Source organism: Hakea prostrata, chromosome 7, assembly GCF_041222555.1.
Source record: "Hakea prostrata isolate BN-2017 chromosome 7, UWA_Hpros_2, whole genome shotgun sequence".
Taxonomy (NCBI): domain Eukaryota; kingdom Viridiplantae; phylum Streptophyta; class Magnoliopsida; order Proteales; family Proteaceae; genus Hakea; species Hakea prostrata.
In genome coordinates, this window is record NC_142606.1 from 10,617,452 (window position 1) to 10,638,715 (window position 21,264).

The following is a 21,264-nucleotide window of genomic DNA, read 5'->3' on the forward strand; positions in this document are numbered from 1 at the left end:
CAATCCAATCAGAATGAACTAGGGCTGGTATGCAATGTTAAGAAAAAACCTGGATTGGACTCGTTCAGGGGTGATCTGTTTTTCAGTCATCATCAAACCAGTCACAATGACTGGGGCCCACAAGCTCAACGGATTTGAGAGGTCTGGGGAGGTGGGTTCAGGGGAAAAGTATAGAGGATAGAAGTTCAAACCCATGACTTGTTTGGTCTTACTACGTCTATATAACTTTACGTAAGAGAGCCAAATTTGAATATTTAGGGTGGTCAAGTACTAATATTTCGCACATGAAAATAGGGTCTATATAGCTTGACGCGGAGGAGTCAGATTTGAATATGTAGGGGGTCAAATACTAATATTTCGCACATGAAAAAAGGGTCTATATAGCTTTATGCAGGGGAGTCAAATTTGAATATTTAAGGGGTTAAGTACTAATATTTCGCACATGAAGAAAGTGTTGGGAGCTGGAGGAAGAAAATTCCAAACAATAAAGACGGAGGATTTTTTTTTGAGGGGTTGCTACTATTTCGCACATGAAAATAAGGATCAGGAAGGGGATTTTTTTTCTTCTAACGTTTCTTTCTACATAGATACAATAGGTCTACAGCTTACATATGAATATTGATAAAATACTTAGAACTTTCAGTAAATTTTATATAAATCATATTTTTATTGTATAATGGAGAAGCGTCAAGAGAATAGTATAGGTTCTCACGATAAAGAAGTGATCTGAACTAATCACGATCCCCTTTGGCCATGAATAGCTCTAACTTGGCTTTGGACAAAGAAGACTTGGCCATTCCGACCCATTCACATCCCTAAAAAGCAATCTTTTCAAGGACTTACATCAACACTCTATTCAACTACAACTATCATTGGATCAAGAGAACCTTCCCCAAATTACAAGTTGAATGTCTTTGAGAAACAATCAAAGACAATGATATCTAGAAAGTCAGACTTCGAACAAATGGAAAAGATCTAGAAGTTTTATATGTGACTTTTTGACTTCTTCAAAATAAGAGGGAGAGAAAAACCTTGAGTGCTCATGCGAAATTCCTTTTCCTTTCTTCTTTAATTTTCTCCGTGTTTGTTAAAATTCAACTAAAAAATTACAATTGGGTTTAAATAAACAAATACAAAGAATCTATGCACAAAAATGGCTAGGCACACGTGTGAACTGGTGCCTCACCTCAGGTGTGTTATTCAACCTCTCTTATCGATGAACCAGTTGAAGACCGTGAGAGAAGATTTGGATTCGCTATCACAGTCAACGCTCTTTCTAAGTTATTTACAACTTCGGTCATGCCCGGCCGATCTCGCCCGTCTGTCGCTACACAATCGGCGGCGAGATATCCAACATAAGCTACAGCTTCAATCTCCAATGGCGTTGGTGATTTCAATTTCGGATCGAGCACTCGATGAATTTCATCTCTAGCAGTGTATGGCACAACGTAATCCACCACATTCCTTGGTAGCTCTGTTTCTTGATTTCGATGTATAGCTTTGAACCCAGATAGCAATTCTAATAACACAACTCCAAAGCTATAAACATCACTCTTCGCTGTCAATTGTTGAAATTTGTAGTAAGCAGGATCCATGTAACCTACAGTACCAGCAGCACGAAGTGAAATGTGTGATTCTTGATCTTCAGGACCCATTAATGAAAGCCCAAAATCTGAAACCTTTGCAACCCAGTTTGAGTCGAGCAGGATGTTTGAGGGTTTGATGTCGCGATGGATTATCTGTGGAACGGCATAAGAATGGAGGTATTCAATCCCTCTTGCTGCGTCTAAGGCTACTTTGATTCTTGCAGTCCACGAATGCAGGGGAGAATCATGGAAGTTGTGGAGGTGATCATGGAGAGTTCCATTAACCATGAATTCATAGACCAGCACGCGCTCGTCTTCTTCATCACAATACCCATAAAGCCGAACTAGGTTTTTGTGGTTGAGACGAGAGAGATTTGCGAGTTCTGACGTGAACGCTTTGTCTAGGTCTTCTTGACGCCTGACGGAGCCTGCGCGCAATGGATGTGCTCGCTTGACTGCAACATCTCGTCCATCTTGGAGTATTGCTCGATACACAGAACCAAAGCTTCCAGAACCGATTTGATGATCGTGACTGAAGTTGTCAGTAACTTTGCTGAGCTCTTCTAACGTGAATTCTTCCAATTGGAAACTACCCATGCTCGCCAAACGGCTTACCCTTCTCTTTAGTTTTGGAGATTCCTGCAAAGGTAGAGGTTTTCCCTGATTTGTAGGGAAGCGAAATGAGGAATCATCAAAATTCTCTGGGTAATGTGGGTAGAGGTCTTCTTCTTCTTGTCCCGCTGTGGTTTGAAGTGCTCCTTGTTCAGGTGGTGTTGTCTCGGCGGCTTCTTCTAATCGCCCTGAATCATGAACTCTGCATACCTGTCTCTTGCAAATTCGGTAGGTGAAGTAGCAAACCACTATAACAAAAATGGCCGAACCTACAGAGCCAACAACCAAGAAGATTATCCTTCTACTGCTACACGAAGATGCCGGCGAAGCAGGTTGTACTGCCGGTGCCGGAGCTGATGCTGGTGGATGTAAAGCCGCCTTCTTACACGGTTGGCAAATGTGACCTTGGCTGCAAAATCGTCCATAATCAGGCAACCTTCCGCATTGACACTGTGTTGTCTCACAAGATCCCGGCATGACATTCGGAAAAATCAAGGAACCAGAACCTAAATTCTCACCACCCCAACAGATTAACGAATAATTCTGTAATGAAATCCCACAGAAAACACGATTCTTCCCGGTAATTGACATAAAAGAGACATTTTGCAGACTTTCCGGCAAGGCGAAATTGTTTTCTCCCCAACAAGTAACTGTATCATTGGATTGAATAGCACAGCCAAGGTTTTCTCCCAAGGCCATTGAAATGAAATTCCCTGTAACGGTTCTAGCAAATTGACCCCAGCAAATCACTGTGGAACCATCCATTGAAATGGCACAAGCTTCCTGCGATGCCGCTGCGATTGAACTGTAATTCCCCTTTGGCTCCTTTCCGACGACATTCGTGTTTGTTCCGTTACACTTGATTTGCCCAGATTCGAGTATCATGCAGACGAATTCTTCACCCACGGCGATCTCTGATATGTTTTGCAGATTAGGAGGAATGAATCCTTTCCATTGCCAACAAGCGATACTGTCTGATCCACTGACAATCCCACATACATGAGAATTCCCAGATTCGAAACCGTTAAGTATGGCTCCTCGATAAATCCTCTTTAATGTTACATCAGAACCATTACCGGAAAATCTATAACAACCAATTGCAGTAGAGGCCGATGATGGGTATCTAAGAAAACAGACAAAGCCGTTCCCAGCTGTGATTGCGGTAAGAGAAACGTTTGGAGATCGAATTGGGTTCTGGGTTCCCAAAGTTAAGCTAGTACAATTGAGATATGATTGTGAAATCAATGCACAAACAAGTGTTTGATTTGAGGTCTCAGAGATGGCGACAGTGGAGAAGGAGAAAGATGGTGGAAGAAGAGTAGTAGCATAGAAGATCACCAGAAGGAAAAGAGACAAAGGGGTTTGAGGAGTCATGGAAGAATTGAGATGATTGGCATGAAGAAGAAGAATTTTTCAATCTCATTGTTATGAGAATTGCAGAGGAGAAGCTCTGAAAACCATAGTTTTTATGTTGAAAGAGTATGAAATCGTGTATGAAATCGTGTATACACGGTTTGGGTTTGTTGTCTTTTCGAGGAATGAGGACCAAAGACCAAGTCCTTTTGAATTTCCACAGTGGAGCAGCTGAGTCAAATTAAGGAAAGTGCAGAAACCCCTTGAGTCACTTTCTCTCTTTCTCTCTTTCTCTCTCTCTGGTGTAGATCATCACTGGGGTATGATTGGTGAGGCAAGACTGAAGTGAGCACTTTCCCTCACAGTGGTTTCTTTTCTTGGAGATTCCATTTGAGCAACCTTATGAGGCTTTGGGAAACTATTTCCTGGCTACCAAACAGCCACTCTCGCTAATGGGTTCTTGGAATTATTCTTTCCTTGACCACATAAAACCCAAAAATATGAGACTTCACTGACCTGCTCCATACCTTCATGGATGTGACACAAGTGATTTTTCTAAACATGTTTATATTTGAAATTCTATATCCGCCATTATACTCTCCTCATACTTTCTTATCATACTTTCTTATCATGTGTTTATAGGTAGATTTAACTCTGATTCACATTATCAGTACTCAAAACTGCGTTTCCTTTATAATTGTGTAGTAGAATAGTGTGAAAAGAAGAAGAAGAAAAAAACAATCCTCTACCCACAGGAATAGATGATACAAAACCTTCATCGCTTAGACTGGAATTGTAAATAAAAAATTATCAAAGAATTCAGTTATAAAATAACGAGGAATTTTACTATTTAAAGCAATTATGCTCAGTCCAAAATGTACATTTTTGCCTGAGGGGTTAAGGATAAAGACTAATTAGCATTAACAGAAACTACATGAAGATCAAGCACCTCCTTTTTGCTTTACAAGGTTCTAAATATTGCAGCAAATAAGTTAAACATGATCTTATCGTTGTTAGATATCCACCACATCAAGTTTTGAATATAAAACATGGAAAACATTTTTTTTTTTTTAATATAAATAAATACAAAAAAAAAAAAAGTATTTGATGAATAGAACATATATATTTGTGAATTGTTTAGTCTCATAGATTTGAATGATTAATATTATGAAAGCTAGAATAAATAATATTCTTTCTCTTCCATTATATTTAGAAAATCAAATAAAATTTTTGATTCGATTTAGATTTTAATAAATTCTTTTTTAGTAAACTAATTTTAGAGATATATTAATATTTTTAGTTCAATTTGGATTTAGATTAGAAAAAAATCACTTGTTGTGCACAGCAGTGCACATACTTCTCAGTGGAGATGTCATGGAATCGATCATTGTGGACGAAAAAGCTCCCTCTGAGGATGTAATCGAGGTACGCACAAACTAGCACGGATGAACCTCAGATAATTATTTGACATATATGAGCAATATAGATGATGCTTTTCCTTTTAGATCATGTACTTTCTTATTCAAAATGATTGTTGACAACTTAAATGGTTGATCAATTGTAATATAATGTTAATTAAAATTTCTAGATTAATGACTTCATAATGCAAGATAGATGCCTTTTGTGAGCAAAATCAAGTCTTAGAAGAAGGCCCTTGCCATGCAGTGATTTTATAAATTTTCTACCTGAAAATAACTTTAAAAAAAATAATTCAATGGGATAAAAAATTCCTAGATTTTCTTATAAATTTTTTTATTTAATAAATTATTATACCATTCGTTGAAAAGTCAATAAGAAGATGTCCAACAATAAATTCGACAACCATTGAGAAGTCATAAAAATAACAATTAAATTCATAAATTTTATTGATAATCCATTGTTTTTTATTGGTTATGTAGCCTTAATAAATCCATTTATAGTAATCTAATCTATTTAGATTAGTTTTGTTTGGTCAATGATAGATACCAAATGAGACGTTTTTTTCCTTCCTACCTAACCACAAATTATATTTGACGTCAAAGTGGTTTAAAAAATATTAATTTTAAAATATTTTGTGGGATTTGTGTTCAAGAAGTTCTTAACCCATGACTTTTCATGCTTCTAGTACATTAATCTCCCATTGTTTTCAGAAGAAAGCAAATTAATGAGATTCATCCTTAGTAATTTTGAATTTATTATTGTTGAATGAACAAAACACAAGTATGCCTAGAAAGTGAGTCATTAACTACATTATATAAATTTAAGATGATAACCATATGGTGAGTCATAAGTCATAACTACACTATAGTCAAGTCTATCTAATATTACTTTATTTGAAATAATTTTTGTGAGAATGTCTGCTTTATTTGGTGATTTGAGAATCATTATTGATAATGAAAGTTGACAATAACGTTTCATTATCTCCCGATGCCAAAAGTATCGGAGATTAGGTAAAACAGGGTTTGCAAGGAAAGGCTTCATGTCTCTTAATGCCAAAAGAGTCGGAGATTAGGTAAAATAGGGTTTGCAAGGAAAGGCCTCATGTTTCTTTATGCCAAAAGAGTCGGAGATTAGGTAAAAGGGGGTTTCCAAAAAAGGATGACGCTTGATGAAGGTGGTTCCGACTTCCGAGAGACTTTTACCATTAAGATTATTGTATTAGTTTTTGTTTGTTTTCACAGATCATGCACATCTTTTGTAAAACACTCGTTCTTCATTTATGTTTTTTTGACTGTTTCATTATTGAAGAATAACGGAAGAGACTGCTTCAACAAACTCAAAACACCCGTTCTCTCTTTGAGAGTGAAATAACTTAAAAACCGTTATCAAACGCATCCTAAGAGGACTCAAATCATACTTGCAATTCTTTCCCAGTAATGATTCTTGAGCATAAAAACGTGGCATTATTCACTGAATATTCATTCTCACACATCCCCTGTGAAGCGAATTTTGCGGCCGACGAATTACTCAAATCAGCAGCCCTCTCTCAGGATTGGTTTGTGTACCACCACTCCCCAATCCCCACCCCTCCTTTTTATCTTGGATCCTGCTCTTTGAATGTTTAACGTGTAAAATCCTGTGGTTTTCAATTGAATAAATAAATTCTCTCATCTAAAAAAAAAATTCTGGAAGAAACAAACAAGTGTTTTTTTTTTCAAATTAATTTCTCTGTTTGCTGTTATCATTCTTCGCCGACATTAAACCGGTGCATGATTGCTCAATTCTCAATTTTCTGATTGTACATGCGGTCCAACCCGGGCCAAAGAAAAAGATTCTTCAATATAATTTATAATTTTTATTCAAATTAAAATACAAAAGCGCGGGAGAGGACGAGGAACGGTAGGTATCGTGAGGTGTCGTGAGGTGTCGTGTTTAAATGGAGACAAAACAGGTTGGTTTTACGGGGCCCCACCATTTTTTATTTTCAAAATTGTCATTAGTGGGCGTTAATCAATAATTGAAGGGATAATTGCTGATGCCTCTTATAGCTTAATTACCATCTTTAAGTCTTTAAGTCTTGGTTGATGATGTTGCGTTATCTTTTTTAAATAATCAAAAAATAAACCTGAATTTTGTCATTATTTAAGAACAATTATCGATGGCCTCCCTATACTATAGCTTAATTACTAATCACATCCAACTATTGATGAAATTACCATTACACATCTCACTTCTAGTGGTGTTACAAGAGTACAAGGCTATTAATGTTGGATATGCAATATCTATTTAGCCATTTGCTAAGATTGAGAAGCCAAAGACCATATTACATTCATTTACAAAAACACATGGAATACCAATTTACCCTTATATTATAGTCATTTTGGATTTCAAATTATGGTTATTTTAAAATTTTAAAAAAATACAAAAATGTCACATCATCAATTAACTAATAGAACTTAGCCACTAAGGGCGTCAATAATCAACAAAGCCTAAGGTTTTGACTAGTAATTTCAAAAGGTACAACAAAATAAGATAATAATTGAGCTGTAGAACAAGAGACATCAACATCCTAACAAACGGCAAAATAGATGTTGCATATCCAATTTTAATAACCATTTAACATCGGGCAAGTAGGGGGCAATATTAACTTCATAAAGAATAGAGCAAATTGCACTGACACCCCAAAATAGAGGCCTTAAAGCACTAACACCCAACTTTATGTTTGAAAAACACAGAGACCCGAAAATTGAATTTTTATTGGATACATTAGTTCAATTTGTCATTGAAAACCGTTAAGTCACTGATTATTTTCTTTCAATTCTAAAAATATACCTATAATAAACAGTGATTTAAACGGTTTTCATTGACAAATTGGACTAATGTATCCAATAAAAATCTAATTTTGAGGTCTTTGTGTTTCTCAAATATAAAGTGGGGTGTTAGTGCTTTAAGCTTCCATTTTGGAGTACCGGTGCAATTTGCTCTAAAGAATAAAGTTTCTAATAATTGATAAATATAGGAGCAACAAGTAATTATCCCAGAATTAAAACTTGATATATAGAAAACAATAATAACAACTACCAGAAAAAATAATACAAAATTTAGATTAAATATCTTAAAAAGGACTCTCCCCAAAATCCCCACCTCTCACTCCCTCAGGATTTCTTTTTTGGGTGGGCGAGTGAGAATTGAGAAAATATAACGTTAACGTTGACAGAATGTGAAGATGGGGTCGTCAGCATTACAGAATATAACCATATAAATGTTTTTTTGGTATTCTTTTGGCACAAGTCTCTTTTATCCATAAAAAAATTAAAAAAACTGTGAAAATAGCTTCAGTTGCAATGCCATAGGACTTCTACACCCGCCTTTTTCTTTAATATTTTTGACAGCCATTCACTTATTGCATGAATTGGCAACCATAAACACCTATCAAATTACAGAATATAAAAACATATGGAAAGCATTATGTGTGGTTTCAGATTATATTGGATCTTCCACTGCTGATTTCTACTGACATGAGTTAATGTTTAGCATGTGCTAGTAATGAATAAAAGAACCCAGAGAGAATGCCAGAGTGCCAGAAGATGAAAGGATGCATACCTCTATTTGCTAAGAAGAAATGGGCCTACTACCTGTGTTCTGGTGATTGCAAAGCATCTATTTCAGTAGATCATTGATGCCAGGAAGGGAAATGGTTCCTTCTTTCTCACCTGGCATCCACTTTCTGTAATGGGGTCAAGTAGTTTTAAGTTTACATATGGAATTCATGTACAGACCCACACATCTCTGACTTAATCTGGGTAGAACATATTAATCTATCAACTTAGCAACACAAAAGTAACATTTTATCTGCTGATCACTTTTGGAAACTACCTCTGTGTTCTGGAGACTTCAAAGCATCTATTTCAGTAGATCATTGATGCCAGGAAGGAAAATGGTTCCTTCTTCCTCACCTGGCATCCACTTTCTGAAATGGGGTCAAGTAGTTTTGTCTGATGCCCTGGTAGCAGCTCACTAGGCTGGCTCAGGTTGTCTGATATGGAATGTACAGACCCACTTTGACTAAATCTGGGTAGAACATATTGAACTATTAACTTAGCAACACAAATTGTCTAGTAACATTTTATCTGCTGATCACTAGGAAACTACCTCTAAGCATGCATTACAAACTGAGATGCTCGAGCAGATTTCAAATATAGATTCATCAAGCCACTCGGCATCAACATTTCTACCAAACAAAATATGTTAAACATGGAAAACCTACAAATCAGTACATCAAATCTTATGATCAGGAGTCTTACATTCAGGACTAATAGCAGAGGGATCAGCATCGACAAGCATCTTAACCACATCTCTCATGGTTGGACGCAGTGAGGGAAGTTTAGTAGTACAAAGCACAGCAACCTTCAAAACCCTCATCATGGAAGTTTTGGAAGAATCTGATATACTCCGGTCAAGAACTTCATGGATGTCTTTCTGGTCATTGAGATGGGAAAAGACCCAATAAACAATATCTTTCCCTCCATACTCTGCTTCGATTGGACTTCTACCGGTCACTAATTCTAGCAGGACAACCCCGAAACTATATACATCACTCTTTTCAGTCACCTTGAGAGAATATGCGAGCTCTGAAAGGAAAAATCGAGAGGAACACAGATTTAATAAATGCATTTGAAGACAGAGACATGGACGACATTCAAAATAGAACAGTTTAGGAACTCACCAGGGGCAAAATAACCATGAGTGCCAGCAAAACAGCTTGCATCTGTCCCAGACTCTTCCACAACTTTTGCAATCCCAAAATCAGCAATTTTGGGTTCATAGTCCTCATCAAGTAAAATGTTGGTAGATTTAATGTCTCTATGGATGATTGGGGGTGAGCAATCATGGTGAAGATAAGAAATACCCTTTGCAGCTCCCATAGCAATTCTATACCTCTGAGCCCAGATTAATTCTGGCTTCCCACACTTAATTTGCCTATGAAGAGCTTGAAACAGGTTCCCATTCTCCATGTACTCATAAACCAGAAAGCTTGATCCTCCTCGCATCAAGCAGGCATATAGCTTCAGTATATTTTTATGCCTGATCTTACCCAAAGTCTCCATTTCTGCTTTTAGCACCTTCAACTGTCTTCCCTTCCACAGTTGCTTTACAGCAAACGTTCCTCCATTCTTCTTCAAATCCAATCGATAGACTCTTCCTGTGCTCCCGCTTCCAATCAAATTCTCCTCCTCCAAACTGCATATTTCATCTGCATTTAGTTGTGTTGGGTGGAAGGACTCAAGCTTCCAGTTTGGATCTTTCTCCTGCCCTTTTTTAAGATTTTCCAAATAAGATTCATACGCCCTGTATTTCACAACCAAAACGTACACAAAAATAATAACCAGGGCTGATAATATCATGCAATACAAAGCCAATTTATCAGCAGCAACTTTGTTAGTACGTTGGTTTCCGCTACAGACACTAATTAAAGACCCCATCTCATCTTCCAACTTCTTATCAATACAGAGATTCAAGTTCTCTAAGAATGCCTGGTAGCCACCCATCACGAGAAGGTCAGAAGGAACTCTTCCTGACAACTGGTTTTTGGAAAAATCAATGGAACTCAACTTCAGTTCCCCTAGATTATCTGGAATGAAACCTGAAAGCTTGTTTTGTGATATATTCAGAGAATTCAAAGAGTTCATCGTGGCAAGTGTTTCAGGGATATTACCACTCAGAGAATTCCCAGCAAGATTCAAGTATACTAGCCCGGTACAGTGACCCAGTTCTGATGGTATTGGTCCTGACAATGAGTTCTCTTCCAAATCCAAGGACGACAGTTGTTTCATGCCTCCAATTTGCGAAGGTATCACACCAGAAAAACTATTATAACTTGCAGATAGTTTTTCCAACTGAGAAAGTTTCCCAAGTTCTGAAGGAAGCTTTCCAGAGAACTTGTTGTTCTGTAAGAGTAGCTGATTCAAGCTTGCAGAAATCCCTATGTCCGAAGATATTCCCCCCCTAAAGTCATTATCTCCAAAATCTATAATTTTTGCAGAGGGTAGACCCCAGATCCCATCAGCAACCACACCAGACAATCGGTTCTTACTTACCCTGAACCTCACCAGTGTCTTACATTCAGCATAAGACTCTGGAAAAACACCAGAGAAGTTGTTATCTAAAGCAAGTAAGAACAGCAACATTTTGCTTTCACATAAGAATCTGGGAAACTGACCGGAAAACTTGTTCTCAGATATGTCTATGGCCTTCAGCGGAGAAAACCGGCCAAAGTTTACTGGGAATAGTCCAGAAAAATTGTTTCTGTATATAGAAAAGTCCTCCAGATGCTGCAAATCCCCGAACCCTGAAGGAAGCTCTCCAGTGAAATAATTTTCATACAAGTGGAAAATCACCAAATTCTTCATATTACCAATCTCAGCAGGAATTTCTCCAGATAACCGATTCTTAGAAATGTCGAATTCACGAAGAAGTGTAAGGTTTGCGAGCTCAGGTGGGATACTCCCAGTGAAGTTGTTTACATAGAGCTCTAGCTTGTTGAGCCGCTGCAAATTCGAAATCGCTTTTGGAATCTGACCAGAGAGATTGTTGTTCGAAAAATCTAATGTTTCAAGGGCTTTAAGTCCAAAAATGGACTGCGGAATCTCCCCTCTCAAATTCATTCCAGCCAGAAAAAGCCATGTCAAGTTCTTCAAATTTCCCAAACTTTCAGGGATTTCAGCTTCGTCGAAGTCATTCTGACCAAGACCCAGTGAAACCAAGTTGGTCAATTTTCCAACCCAAGTTGGGAATCCACCAGAAAAATAATTAATAGACAAATCAAGTATCTCCAAGCTTCTCAATGATGAAAGATCCGGTACGGTACCCTTCAGATTATTTCCTGTGAGATTGAGAACTCGTAGATTGCTGCAGTTGATCAACTCGAAAGGAAGTACACCGGAAATTATATTTGACGGCAGGAAAAGGGATTCCAGACTTTGGAGAGCAGAGATGGTCGGAGAAATTTCGCCGGAAAGCGATTTGTTCTCGAGGTTGATACCTGTGACTCGGCCAGATAGATCGCAAGAAACCCCATTGAAGTTGCAGGGAGAGTCAGATTCTTTCCAGGTAGCTAGAGAATTTAATGGGTCTTTCAAATGGTTCTTGAATTGCAGGAGGATTTGTGTTTCGACCGTTAGAGCTATTGATGGCGGGAACGGGAAACTGAGGAGTAATAACAGAAGGACCGTTAGGTGATGAAGAGCAAGGAGGAATCTGTCCATTCCAAAGGATGACAAGGGTATAACCGTCATTTCACCCAAGAAAAAGATTTGTTTCCCCTTTTCTAGTGGATTCTTCTGTTCTTGTTGCCTGAAAACTTGACAAAACAAATAAGTGAATAGTGAGAGGCCAATTTTTCACAGAAAGAGCAGAAAGTTCTTTATGAATGATTCCCAACTCAGTGAGTCGACTTCTGACTCGGACAGATCGCTGAACTGTGCCATTGAAAAACGAAAGCAACAACAAAGGGGAATGATCAACGAAATTTTCAGTTTGGTTGTCCAGAAAATACACGATTTTTTTCATGGAAAACACAGAAAAAAAATGAGTTTCAGAGCTTGCTTGCTCAAGACATATAGTAGAAGAAAGACAAATGGATTTGAGAAGCTCCAAGAAAGAGTGAAACCACAACCCAGAAGGTCGCATTCTTTGATAGTGACTAAATGCAAAGGAAACTCGGATTCTTTGATAGTGACTAAATGCAAAGGAAGCTTTGTTCTCTTCAAGATTCATTGAGAAAACAGAAGTTGCAGAACCCAAAAAGCAAAAAGATTTACTTTTAGAAATCTCAGACTCCATCTTCTTTTGGAAGGGAATTATTCTAAAGAAGGCAGAACCCACAAAATCATTTTTAAAAGAAAATTTTTCTTACCTTAGAACTCTGCTCCTGCACTGTTCCATCTTCTTTCAGGCTTCATCTCTCCTTTTGAGTTGGAATCAGTGACTTCAGAAAAAGCTGGGAAGAGAAAAATAGAGAAAAATGTTTTTAATCCACTCAAGTTTCCCAAGAGATTAAAAATTTTCTATTCCTCTGCAAATCCCAAGAACATTACTTGAGGAGAGATTATCTCTTTAATAATCCACTATGAGAATGTTGGATGGGGATTGGGGAATGATTCATCGTAACCAGACAAGAGAACCATCAAGGAAGGACGGTGAGAATCCTAAATGGCGTCTATAGGGTTTGTATTTGGCGGTTCTCGATAACCCAGAGAGAGAATCAGAGATTTTGAAGAATGGGAAGACGTGTTTCAATGGAGACAAGGCATAAAAGCTTGAAGGTCCCCCCACCAGGTCACCATGGAAAGAATTTTTTTTTCTCTTGAAAATTGGGAAAGAAAAAGTGATGGTTTCAGATATTAAAGGCTAATTAAACACTTGAATCTTCCAAATCTGATAAGTTGTGGAAACTAATAATTGAATGCAGAAGAAATTCTCTCAAAAAAAAATTAATGGAAAAAGCAAATGAAATAAGTAGGAATAGAAAATATACGAATGGGTGTGTATATACGTAGTGGCCGACATGGCTACACCACAAACGGTGTAGAATTTCGGTGGTTGGTGACTGTCTGCACGTTCGGGAAGTATCGGAAAATCGAGAGTATCGGGCTTTTTTTTTTTTAATTTCCTCAAAGTATCGGACAAATTTGTAATCGAATCTATCAATTTGTAATCAAATCTATCTTGTGCATAAGGAAAAAAAATTGAATAAAATTCACAAAATTGTTTTGGAATCTGTCTGATGAAGTTGAATTTTTTTTTTAATTATTGATCGATTGTGGATGTTAATGAATAATACTTTAACTACAAGTCAAACATTTAAATGTTATAACGGATCCTCGAAATGAACAATCACAAGGAATCATTGTAACTGCACTAATGAATTTTATAGCATTCACAAATGAAGCCAATGGAGTTACAATGGCATCGAAGGGTGAAGACCCAGGCTCATAAGTTTTTCACATAATGGTATTGCCACACTCCAACTCACGAGGGAAATCATGCAATTGAGTATAAATTTGAAAACCAAATTTCTATCCTTAGTTGCCTCTATTATAAAAGAACTAGAAAGGATAAAAAGAATGTAAAGTCCATACAAAAATTTTAAGTGTGATAATTGGTTGAACCATTTGGAAGTTCAATTTGTATGACAGAAAAATTTATGTTTCGTCTTTATAATCTTCAAACAAATATGCAAATATATGTAAAAGAATTTATATTTTTTTCCCATGAGAAACTTTATATTTGTTTCCCTATAAGAAACTTACCCGCTTCTTATGTAGTTCAGGAGAGGAAAGCATTGATCTCTCTTATTTAGTTGTTCTTTTTCAGCTGAGATTTGGAAGTGTATCCTTCATCTCGATGGGTTTTCTCTGCATACTCTTATGCCATGGGATGAAATGATGCAATGGGTATCAAAACACTTTACTAAGAACTCTCTGACATGTGTTGTTCGTAGCTTTAGTTTTAATAACTTAGTCTGTTCCATTTAGTAAGAACAAAATAATAGAGTGCTTGGGGGAGGGGGGGCATGTCACTATCACTTAGTTGTTCTCTAGAATCACTCATATGGTACAATTAAGTGATTCAACTCTTTATTTGACTTTTTTGGAAGGTGGGATATTTCTATCTCTTATATTCGTCTGTTTTCGTTGTTTCATTGTTGGAATCCACCATGCAAAATCTGAATCATCTATCTTCAAAGGTGAAAATTTGTAATACCATGTCACACTATTTCATCACACATTCAAAGTAGCTCTCCTCATGAATATGTGATGGAAAGGTGTGAGGATTGCTGCAATCCTCTTCCGACCCTCGCGGGTAAAGAATCCCAACTCTGCTATGTATCCAAGTATAGCAACTACATATCGCTTATGATCAGATAGCATTATCACCGTTTGCTTCCCTTGTCTTGATGGGTTTTTTTAGATGATAAAGCTCGTTATGATTGTACGATGTAAATGTTAATACTGATACTTCATAGTGAAGCCAAACATCGGATACCATAGAGTAGTTGATGCTAAGTTTTGATGGCTGTCCTTGAAGGTTATATCATAATTTGACCAGTTTTGAGTTTTGACCAACTGGAAAGAGGTGTGGATTATACGATCCGAGAAGAGTAAAATTTTAGGGTTCATACTGGTAGTTGGACATTAAGGATGACTTGTAAGTAGATGGTAAATAATGCTTTTCAATAATTATGCATTTATTATTAGAGTTTTTGTCAAGTGTACATAAATGTAATGTAGTTAATGATCTTAGCTCTTCTTCTCCTACCCAGAAAGCAAATATCTCAGCTCTTCTCAGTGGAACAACATGCCATGCACAACTCCTCCTGTGAAGTGGAGAACATACATACATACAACATTTTCAAGAATTAGGGTTTCATGATTCAAAGGTGTTCTGAGACTCTTAATCCCTTTTCAAGGTAAGAGAGAGTTGTTTGATTGCATGGCCAACACTACTGTTGTGGTTAACAATGTGGGAATGAATCCAGAGTAGCAGAAGTTGTATCTGAAGGGTAAAATTAGGAATGCAGAATCTCTAAAGAGGTCTCCTATAATTAAGTGTTAAGGAGACAAAAGTACTCTGGACTCTGGACTCTGTTGATGTCTGTTCTTGTAGTGCAAGCAGTCCTCCCACTTGGCTCTCATACCTTACATTCCAGAAATTCAAAATTGTCATCACTTCCTCTGCGTCATAGCAATCACATGTTCATTGCCCCCATAAAATCAAGAACTAACAGTAATAAATTATATCCAATATATGTTCATCCCCTGTAGATGAAATATTCGAACTTTTTTTTGTCAACAAATTTACAAATTCATTAACATCATGCCACTCTTGAAAAGAAAGAAAAAGGACATCAAAAGATAAGATCTGTCTCAAGATTCACTACAGAGTCAATGGTTTTTGTTGACTAGAATCATATGAAACAAAGTTTCTATGAACTTTAATGATGAAAACTAACCAGTATTGTTTATTATCATTGAATGCTAGAAGCTCCAGGGAAACCTTCCCACCATTACAAACTAGCAGGTTCACCATTGGTAGGCGTGCTCGAGCATTTAACAAGTAGCCTTTTCATCAACTGTAAAGAGTAATAAATTTTCCTTTCTGGGAGAGTAGATCAAGAGTAATAAAATCAAGGCTATTCAGTATTCAAAGCTATTCATCAATTAATATACAAGATGTACAATTCAACAACGGCACCAAATTTCTCATCTAAATGGTCAAGAAACTTCAGATGTTGGTTGGTCTTAATAAATTTCGACACAAAAACTGAAAACATGTGGGCAAGCTCAACATTAGGGTTCAAATCAATCAACAAAGAAAGATTTCCATTGATATAGACGATCCTTTGGACTTTAAAAATGGGCTTTAATTCTCCAGTAATTTTGATTAAGGCAACGGTTTTCTGGTCTCAAATTAAACTTGGAATCCAACATTAAACGGTGGTGCTTCATTGAAGCCACTAGTTCCTTCACTGTAGAGAAGCATGCTAGGCTATTGATAATTTATTATGTTCTAAATTTGTGTGCCAATTATATGGATTTTAATTAAGGCCATTAAAAGAATAATTGTACACAACGTTCAAACTCCATAAATAAATCTCTAAATTGTTGGGCTACTTTTCTTTTGAGGGGTAAGGAAATTGTTGGCTACTTAAATGCTAGTAATGGTGAAATCCCAAAGGCTAGTTTCTCTCTTTTCTTTTCTTTTTTCTGACAAACAATGGCTTGTTCTATAGCATAAATGCATATCAGTATATGAAAAAAGGAAAACAGAAACTGCAGAATCCAGGACAACATTGTACACTCGCATCTCTATAACTTTTACAGCCTAGATAGAATGGACACATCTGTTTTATTAGCAAAGAAGCATATCAAACTGCAAAACCAGTACCTCAGTGATGCAAAAGTACAATTCTCAAAACTGGGGAATGGGAAAATGGAGAAAATGGAGAAGTTACCTTCATCACATCCCCAGGACAGGAAAGAGACCCCACTTCTTTTAAGATACCTAGTGTCATGAAAGATGAATCCACCTTGACACAGTCAAGCAGAAGTGAATTATTAGGTTCAGCTATTGAAATCTGAGGAAAATACCTAGTGTCATGAAAGATGAATCCATCTTGACACAGTCAAACAGAAGTGAAATATTAGGTTCACTTGGCTCATGAAATCTGAGAAGTAAGGTGAACCTGCCAACCTGGGAATTATTTTGAGATTTTGTTGAAAACATCCATAACCTGAAACAAAGAGATCGACTACGAAGTGACCAAAACAAAATTGGGAGTCCTAGAAAACAGCCATTGCTGAAATAACGAGAGAAACCATAACTCTGAAGTTTATGACACTGTCACACTAGTACTCATGAACCATCCAGAAAAGTTCTAGAAGCAAATGATCAATTGGAGATTCAATCTAAACAGTAGCCATGAACCATCCCATATCTTACAGCATGCATGATTATAAGTTGATGGAAGCAGGACATTTGCTAAAAAAAAATAAAAGTTACATATTCAGAATTAATATAATGGGAGCTTTACAAGTTTGACACCAAGTGTTTCAGTGATCACCTTCTTGAAATCTTAATATTTTGTTATACTTGAATGGTTCTGTGAACACTGCAGAATTAAAGAATAGTCAGACAGTTTTCTGTGGAAAAAAAATCCGGCTAATTGAACTTTTAAGTCGCAGCATACATCCACAATACTAGCTTGCACTTTTGAATTCTGAAATGCCATATCAAACCTCAGGCCACATCTAAACAAATTGGAATCTTATGTGATGCAGAAGTTTCTTTCATAATGCTGTAGACCAGATCCTTTTTGGATCACTTGTGGAACCTCAATATCCATGGGCTTACTAGCTAAATGGCAACTCGCACATACAATACACCACTCGCTTAGGGCCCACCAAATATGAAGAATAATCTCCTAAGTTAGTATTTGGTAGTGCTGCATCAGACACCTATCTGGAGGAGGAAGGGAAAAAGATCTTGCTTCCATGAAGTAAGTAAGACAGATAGAGAAACCTACAATAAGAATGATGATTTCTAAGTTATTGCAACTGCTTGAAAGAGCCTTTTGATGAGGTCTATAATGAGTAAAAACTAAAGCCAAGCATGTGATACTAAAGTAATTGATGATTTCACCTTACCAGGTGAACTTGTTGATGTAAAAGTTCCACAAGAGACTGAAACTGCCTACCAATAGGTGCACGAGTGTCAAGAAGAATGAACATCAAAATTTTATGGAAACTTGGTGACTTTTTCCTCCATTATGTCATATTTGTGGTCAAGTTCTTTATTTTATTATTTTATCACGCATGATAGCCGATGCAAGGCAGCTCAAGCTTCAAATGTTGTTAAAGCATTGTAAAGGTTATGAACTCTTTCTTTTTAAGATCCAAAGCTTATCCATCTGGAATGAGTTAGGAGCCATTTTAAAGTTTATTCAGTTCATTTTCCAAATGTTAGTAAAGCGACATAGCACAAATACAGACAGGAAACAGAGAAGGCATACACATTAAACAAATATTTACATAATTCACCCAAAGGCTTTATATCCATGCCCAAGCTATGCAATAGTGTTTTTTTTTTGGTAAGCATGCTATGCAATAGTTTCACTACTAAGAAGATGAAGAAACAAATACAGCCCTAGAAAATGTTTTCTATTCCCCTCAAACAAATACAAAATTTATATATAACAAAATAGAAAGAAACACTAAATGCTAAAATTACTGGCCCTTGACCACTACCCAACAGTGGGGAGCCCCCAACATGTCATTTCAAAGATCCTGACAATCTGATCTGAAGTCTGAACAACACTCACTGCCAGCAGTCGTGACATTTGCCTTATTTTGTGACTTGCAAGCATTTAGACCCTGAAATGGGCCCTGGAATCTTCTAGTTTAGAAAATTTGTACTTCCCCAGTGGCACCAAGGAGATCAAGATCTTCAGAACAGTTTGATGGGATTTCTGTATTTGACAAGCTTCAGTAAATACATAAACTGTTACAACTTTTTTTATAAGCAGTCATTGGAGTTAAAAAAAAATTAATAGGAAGGATTTAGTTCTGAATCAAGATTTTAAGACTAATTTAGAAAAACAAAAATAAAAACAAAAACCATAAAAAAGTCCACTAGGTCTAAATGATCTCTGTAAAGGCAAGGGATCATCAAAATTGAATGGTTCCTTTGTTTTTCTGTTCTTTTGGATGCAGATCTCAAGTTCTAGCTATAGTTGTAATTTGCACTAAATTGTACATAAGTAGTTCTAGCCCATTTAATATCCAGTGAGCCTGCAGCATAGTTGGTAGGTAAAGAGAGAAATAAAAGGGTTTAGGAATTGTTGAACAGGGGTTGCAACGAGATGAAATAAAGCATAAGTATAATAAGGAATGAAGGGAACAACATGGGAGATTAACCAACAAAGGGTGATATCACTGGGTACATAGCAAGTTTGGCACCACAAACTACAGGCTGCAAGAGCCCACCCAGAGCCTGGATAAGGCCTGGGCTGAGTATTCCAGCTTGGAGTCTGGATCCTCTACCTGCAGGGATAGAGCTTGTGCTCCCCTCACATCCCTCCACCATAAAATGGTGCTTATATGAATGAACTTGGTCTCAACATCACCCTCAGTGATCCAAGCCATTTCGACTGTTACCATGAAAAGCATCCAAGAATAAAAGCTCATCGTTCAAAGATTGCAAATACCAATGTTCCCTTAAATTTTCATCTGTAGGGGCTACCAAACATTATAGCAAACCATTTGAAATTTAATCCTACCACATCTCCATAATACACCTTAAAATTTCACCTACGATTGAAATCATCAAAGCACTGACAAATGAAAGATCTAAGAGCTGCAGGTCACTCCTTACTGCATTATGAAATTGCTCTGCTTCCATTATAAGACATTAAACATTTAGACCTTGATTATAATATCATATCTTTATTCCTCTGCACTGAAACTAAAACAATTTTCATCCACCAATTTATGGGGTTTCACCTACAAATAATTTCTCTGTTTTCTTATCCTAAAAGGTCAGATTCAAATCCATTCAGCCAACGAAGCTCCATTGTTAATAGATGATAGAATTCTCTCACTTACGACACTAAGGACTGGCTCATGCTGTACTGATAGGATTTACAATGGGTCCACCTGAAACATCTATTCTTGCATACTAATGACTCGAGAAATCAAACTGCTGCAATCTATCAAGCATGAAAATGAAAAATTAAATTCATCAAACAGATCCAACCAGCATTGAAAGATAGCAGTTTACCATTGTTTGGAAATCTTCAGGGGAGTGTGCGATCGATTCTGCCCTAACCAGCAGCGATCACTGTATTTCTGGCACTGGTGGACCTTCACTGCTCTTCCTACTCTGGTTGGGAATGGCGAAGAAGCGTCTGGTAGAGGGCCCACGGAGAGAGAAAAAAAATTTCCATTCTCAACTGCAGAGAGAAGGGCAGATGGCAATGTTCTAGGGTTTAAGAATCCGGAACGTTTATGACCCGATAAAAAAGGAATTCGGAACGAAACGAAGTTAGTTTCCTAGGGTTTAAGAATCCGGAATCGGTCGAATCGCCAGGAAGTCGATTCCGATTCGAATCCGCCTGCGTCGGTGAGATCTAGTCAAAAGTCTCAAAGTCACTTTTAGAAAGCGCCATCAGGCATCAACATCTAACTGAGTTTGAATCGAATCCCTTTTTAAGTAATCTTTCTTTTGACTCAATAACTTGGTTAATCCTATTCCGCCTTGAGGAATTAGGACAGCAAGTTATGGTCGATTTGCTGGAAGCTATTCAGAACCTTCTAGAGGGGCCTTCTTGTGTTTGCTCCCAAAAGGAGGAGTTGATGTGAGTGAGAAGATCCTACATCAGAAGAGAGAGCAAGAGAGTCTCCATGAAGAGAACCCAAAGAAGAACCTTGAAGCCATTCATTGAAGCAATCAAGCATCATTTTCAGTGAGATTTTTCAACCATCATGTTCCAAACAGTATTTAAATCAAAAAGAGACAACATAGGTTGTAGGTAATTCATTATTTGTATTCTCTCACTATAGACTAAAGGTGTTTGATAAATTGCCTCAATTATGTATGCCTGCTGAGGATTTGCTTGTTTGTCAACTTTACTTGGAAGGGAAAAGGTTAGTGTGGGGAACCAAATTTCATGTCCTCTAATATTTCACTTTTCATTCAGAACTGTGAAAGCTAGGGTTGAACACCTTTTCCTGGA

At 37.1% G+C, this 21,264-nt stretch overlaps 2 protein-coding genes across 2 annotated transcripts; both read right to left on the bottom strand.

Annotated features, from left to right (window-relative positions):
- Nucleotides 1–890: 890 nt before the first annotated feature.
- On the bottom strand, nucleotides 891–3,829 carry LOC149009678 (serine/threonine-protein kinase-like protein CCR4). Its single transcript, XM_089162245.1, has one exon. The coding sequence runs from the start codon at nucleotides 3,570–3,572 to the stop codon at nucleotides 1,197–1,199; it is 2,376 nt and encodes a 791-aa protein (XP_089018371.1). The 5' UTR covers nucleotides 3,573–3,829; the 3' UTR covers nucleotides 891–1,196.
- Nucleotides 3,830–8,426: 4,597 nt separating this feature from the next.
- On the bottom strand, nucleotides 8,427–13,295 carry LOC149009679 (Leucine-rich receptor-like protein kinase family protein). Its single transcript, XM_089162244.1, has 3 exons — nucleotides 12,886–13,295; nucleotides 9,697–12,330; nucleotides 8,427–9,601 (listed from the first exon to the last, which is right to left on the bottom strand). The coding sequence occupies exons 2-3, from the start codon at nucleotides 12,263–12,265 to the stop codon at nucleotides 9,249–9,251; spliced, it is 2,922 nt and encodes a 973-aa protein (XP_089018370.1). The 5' UTR covers nucleotides 12,266–12,330; nucleotides 12,886–13,295; the 3' UTR covers nucleotides 8,427–9,248.
- Between the last annotated feature and the right edge of the window lie 7,969 nt (nucleotides 13,296–21,264).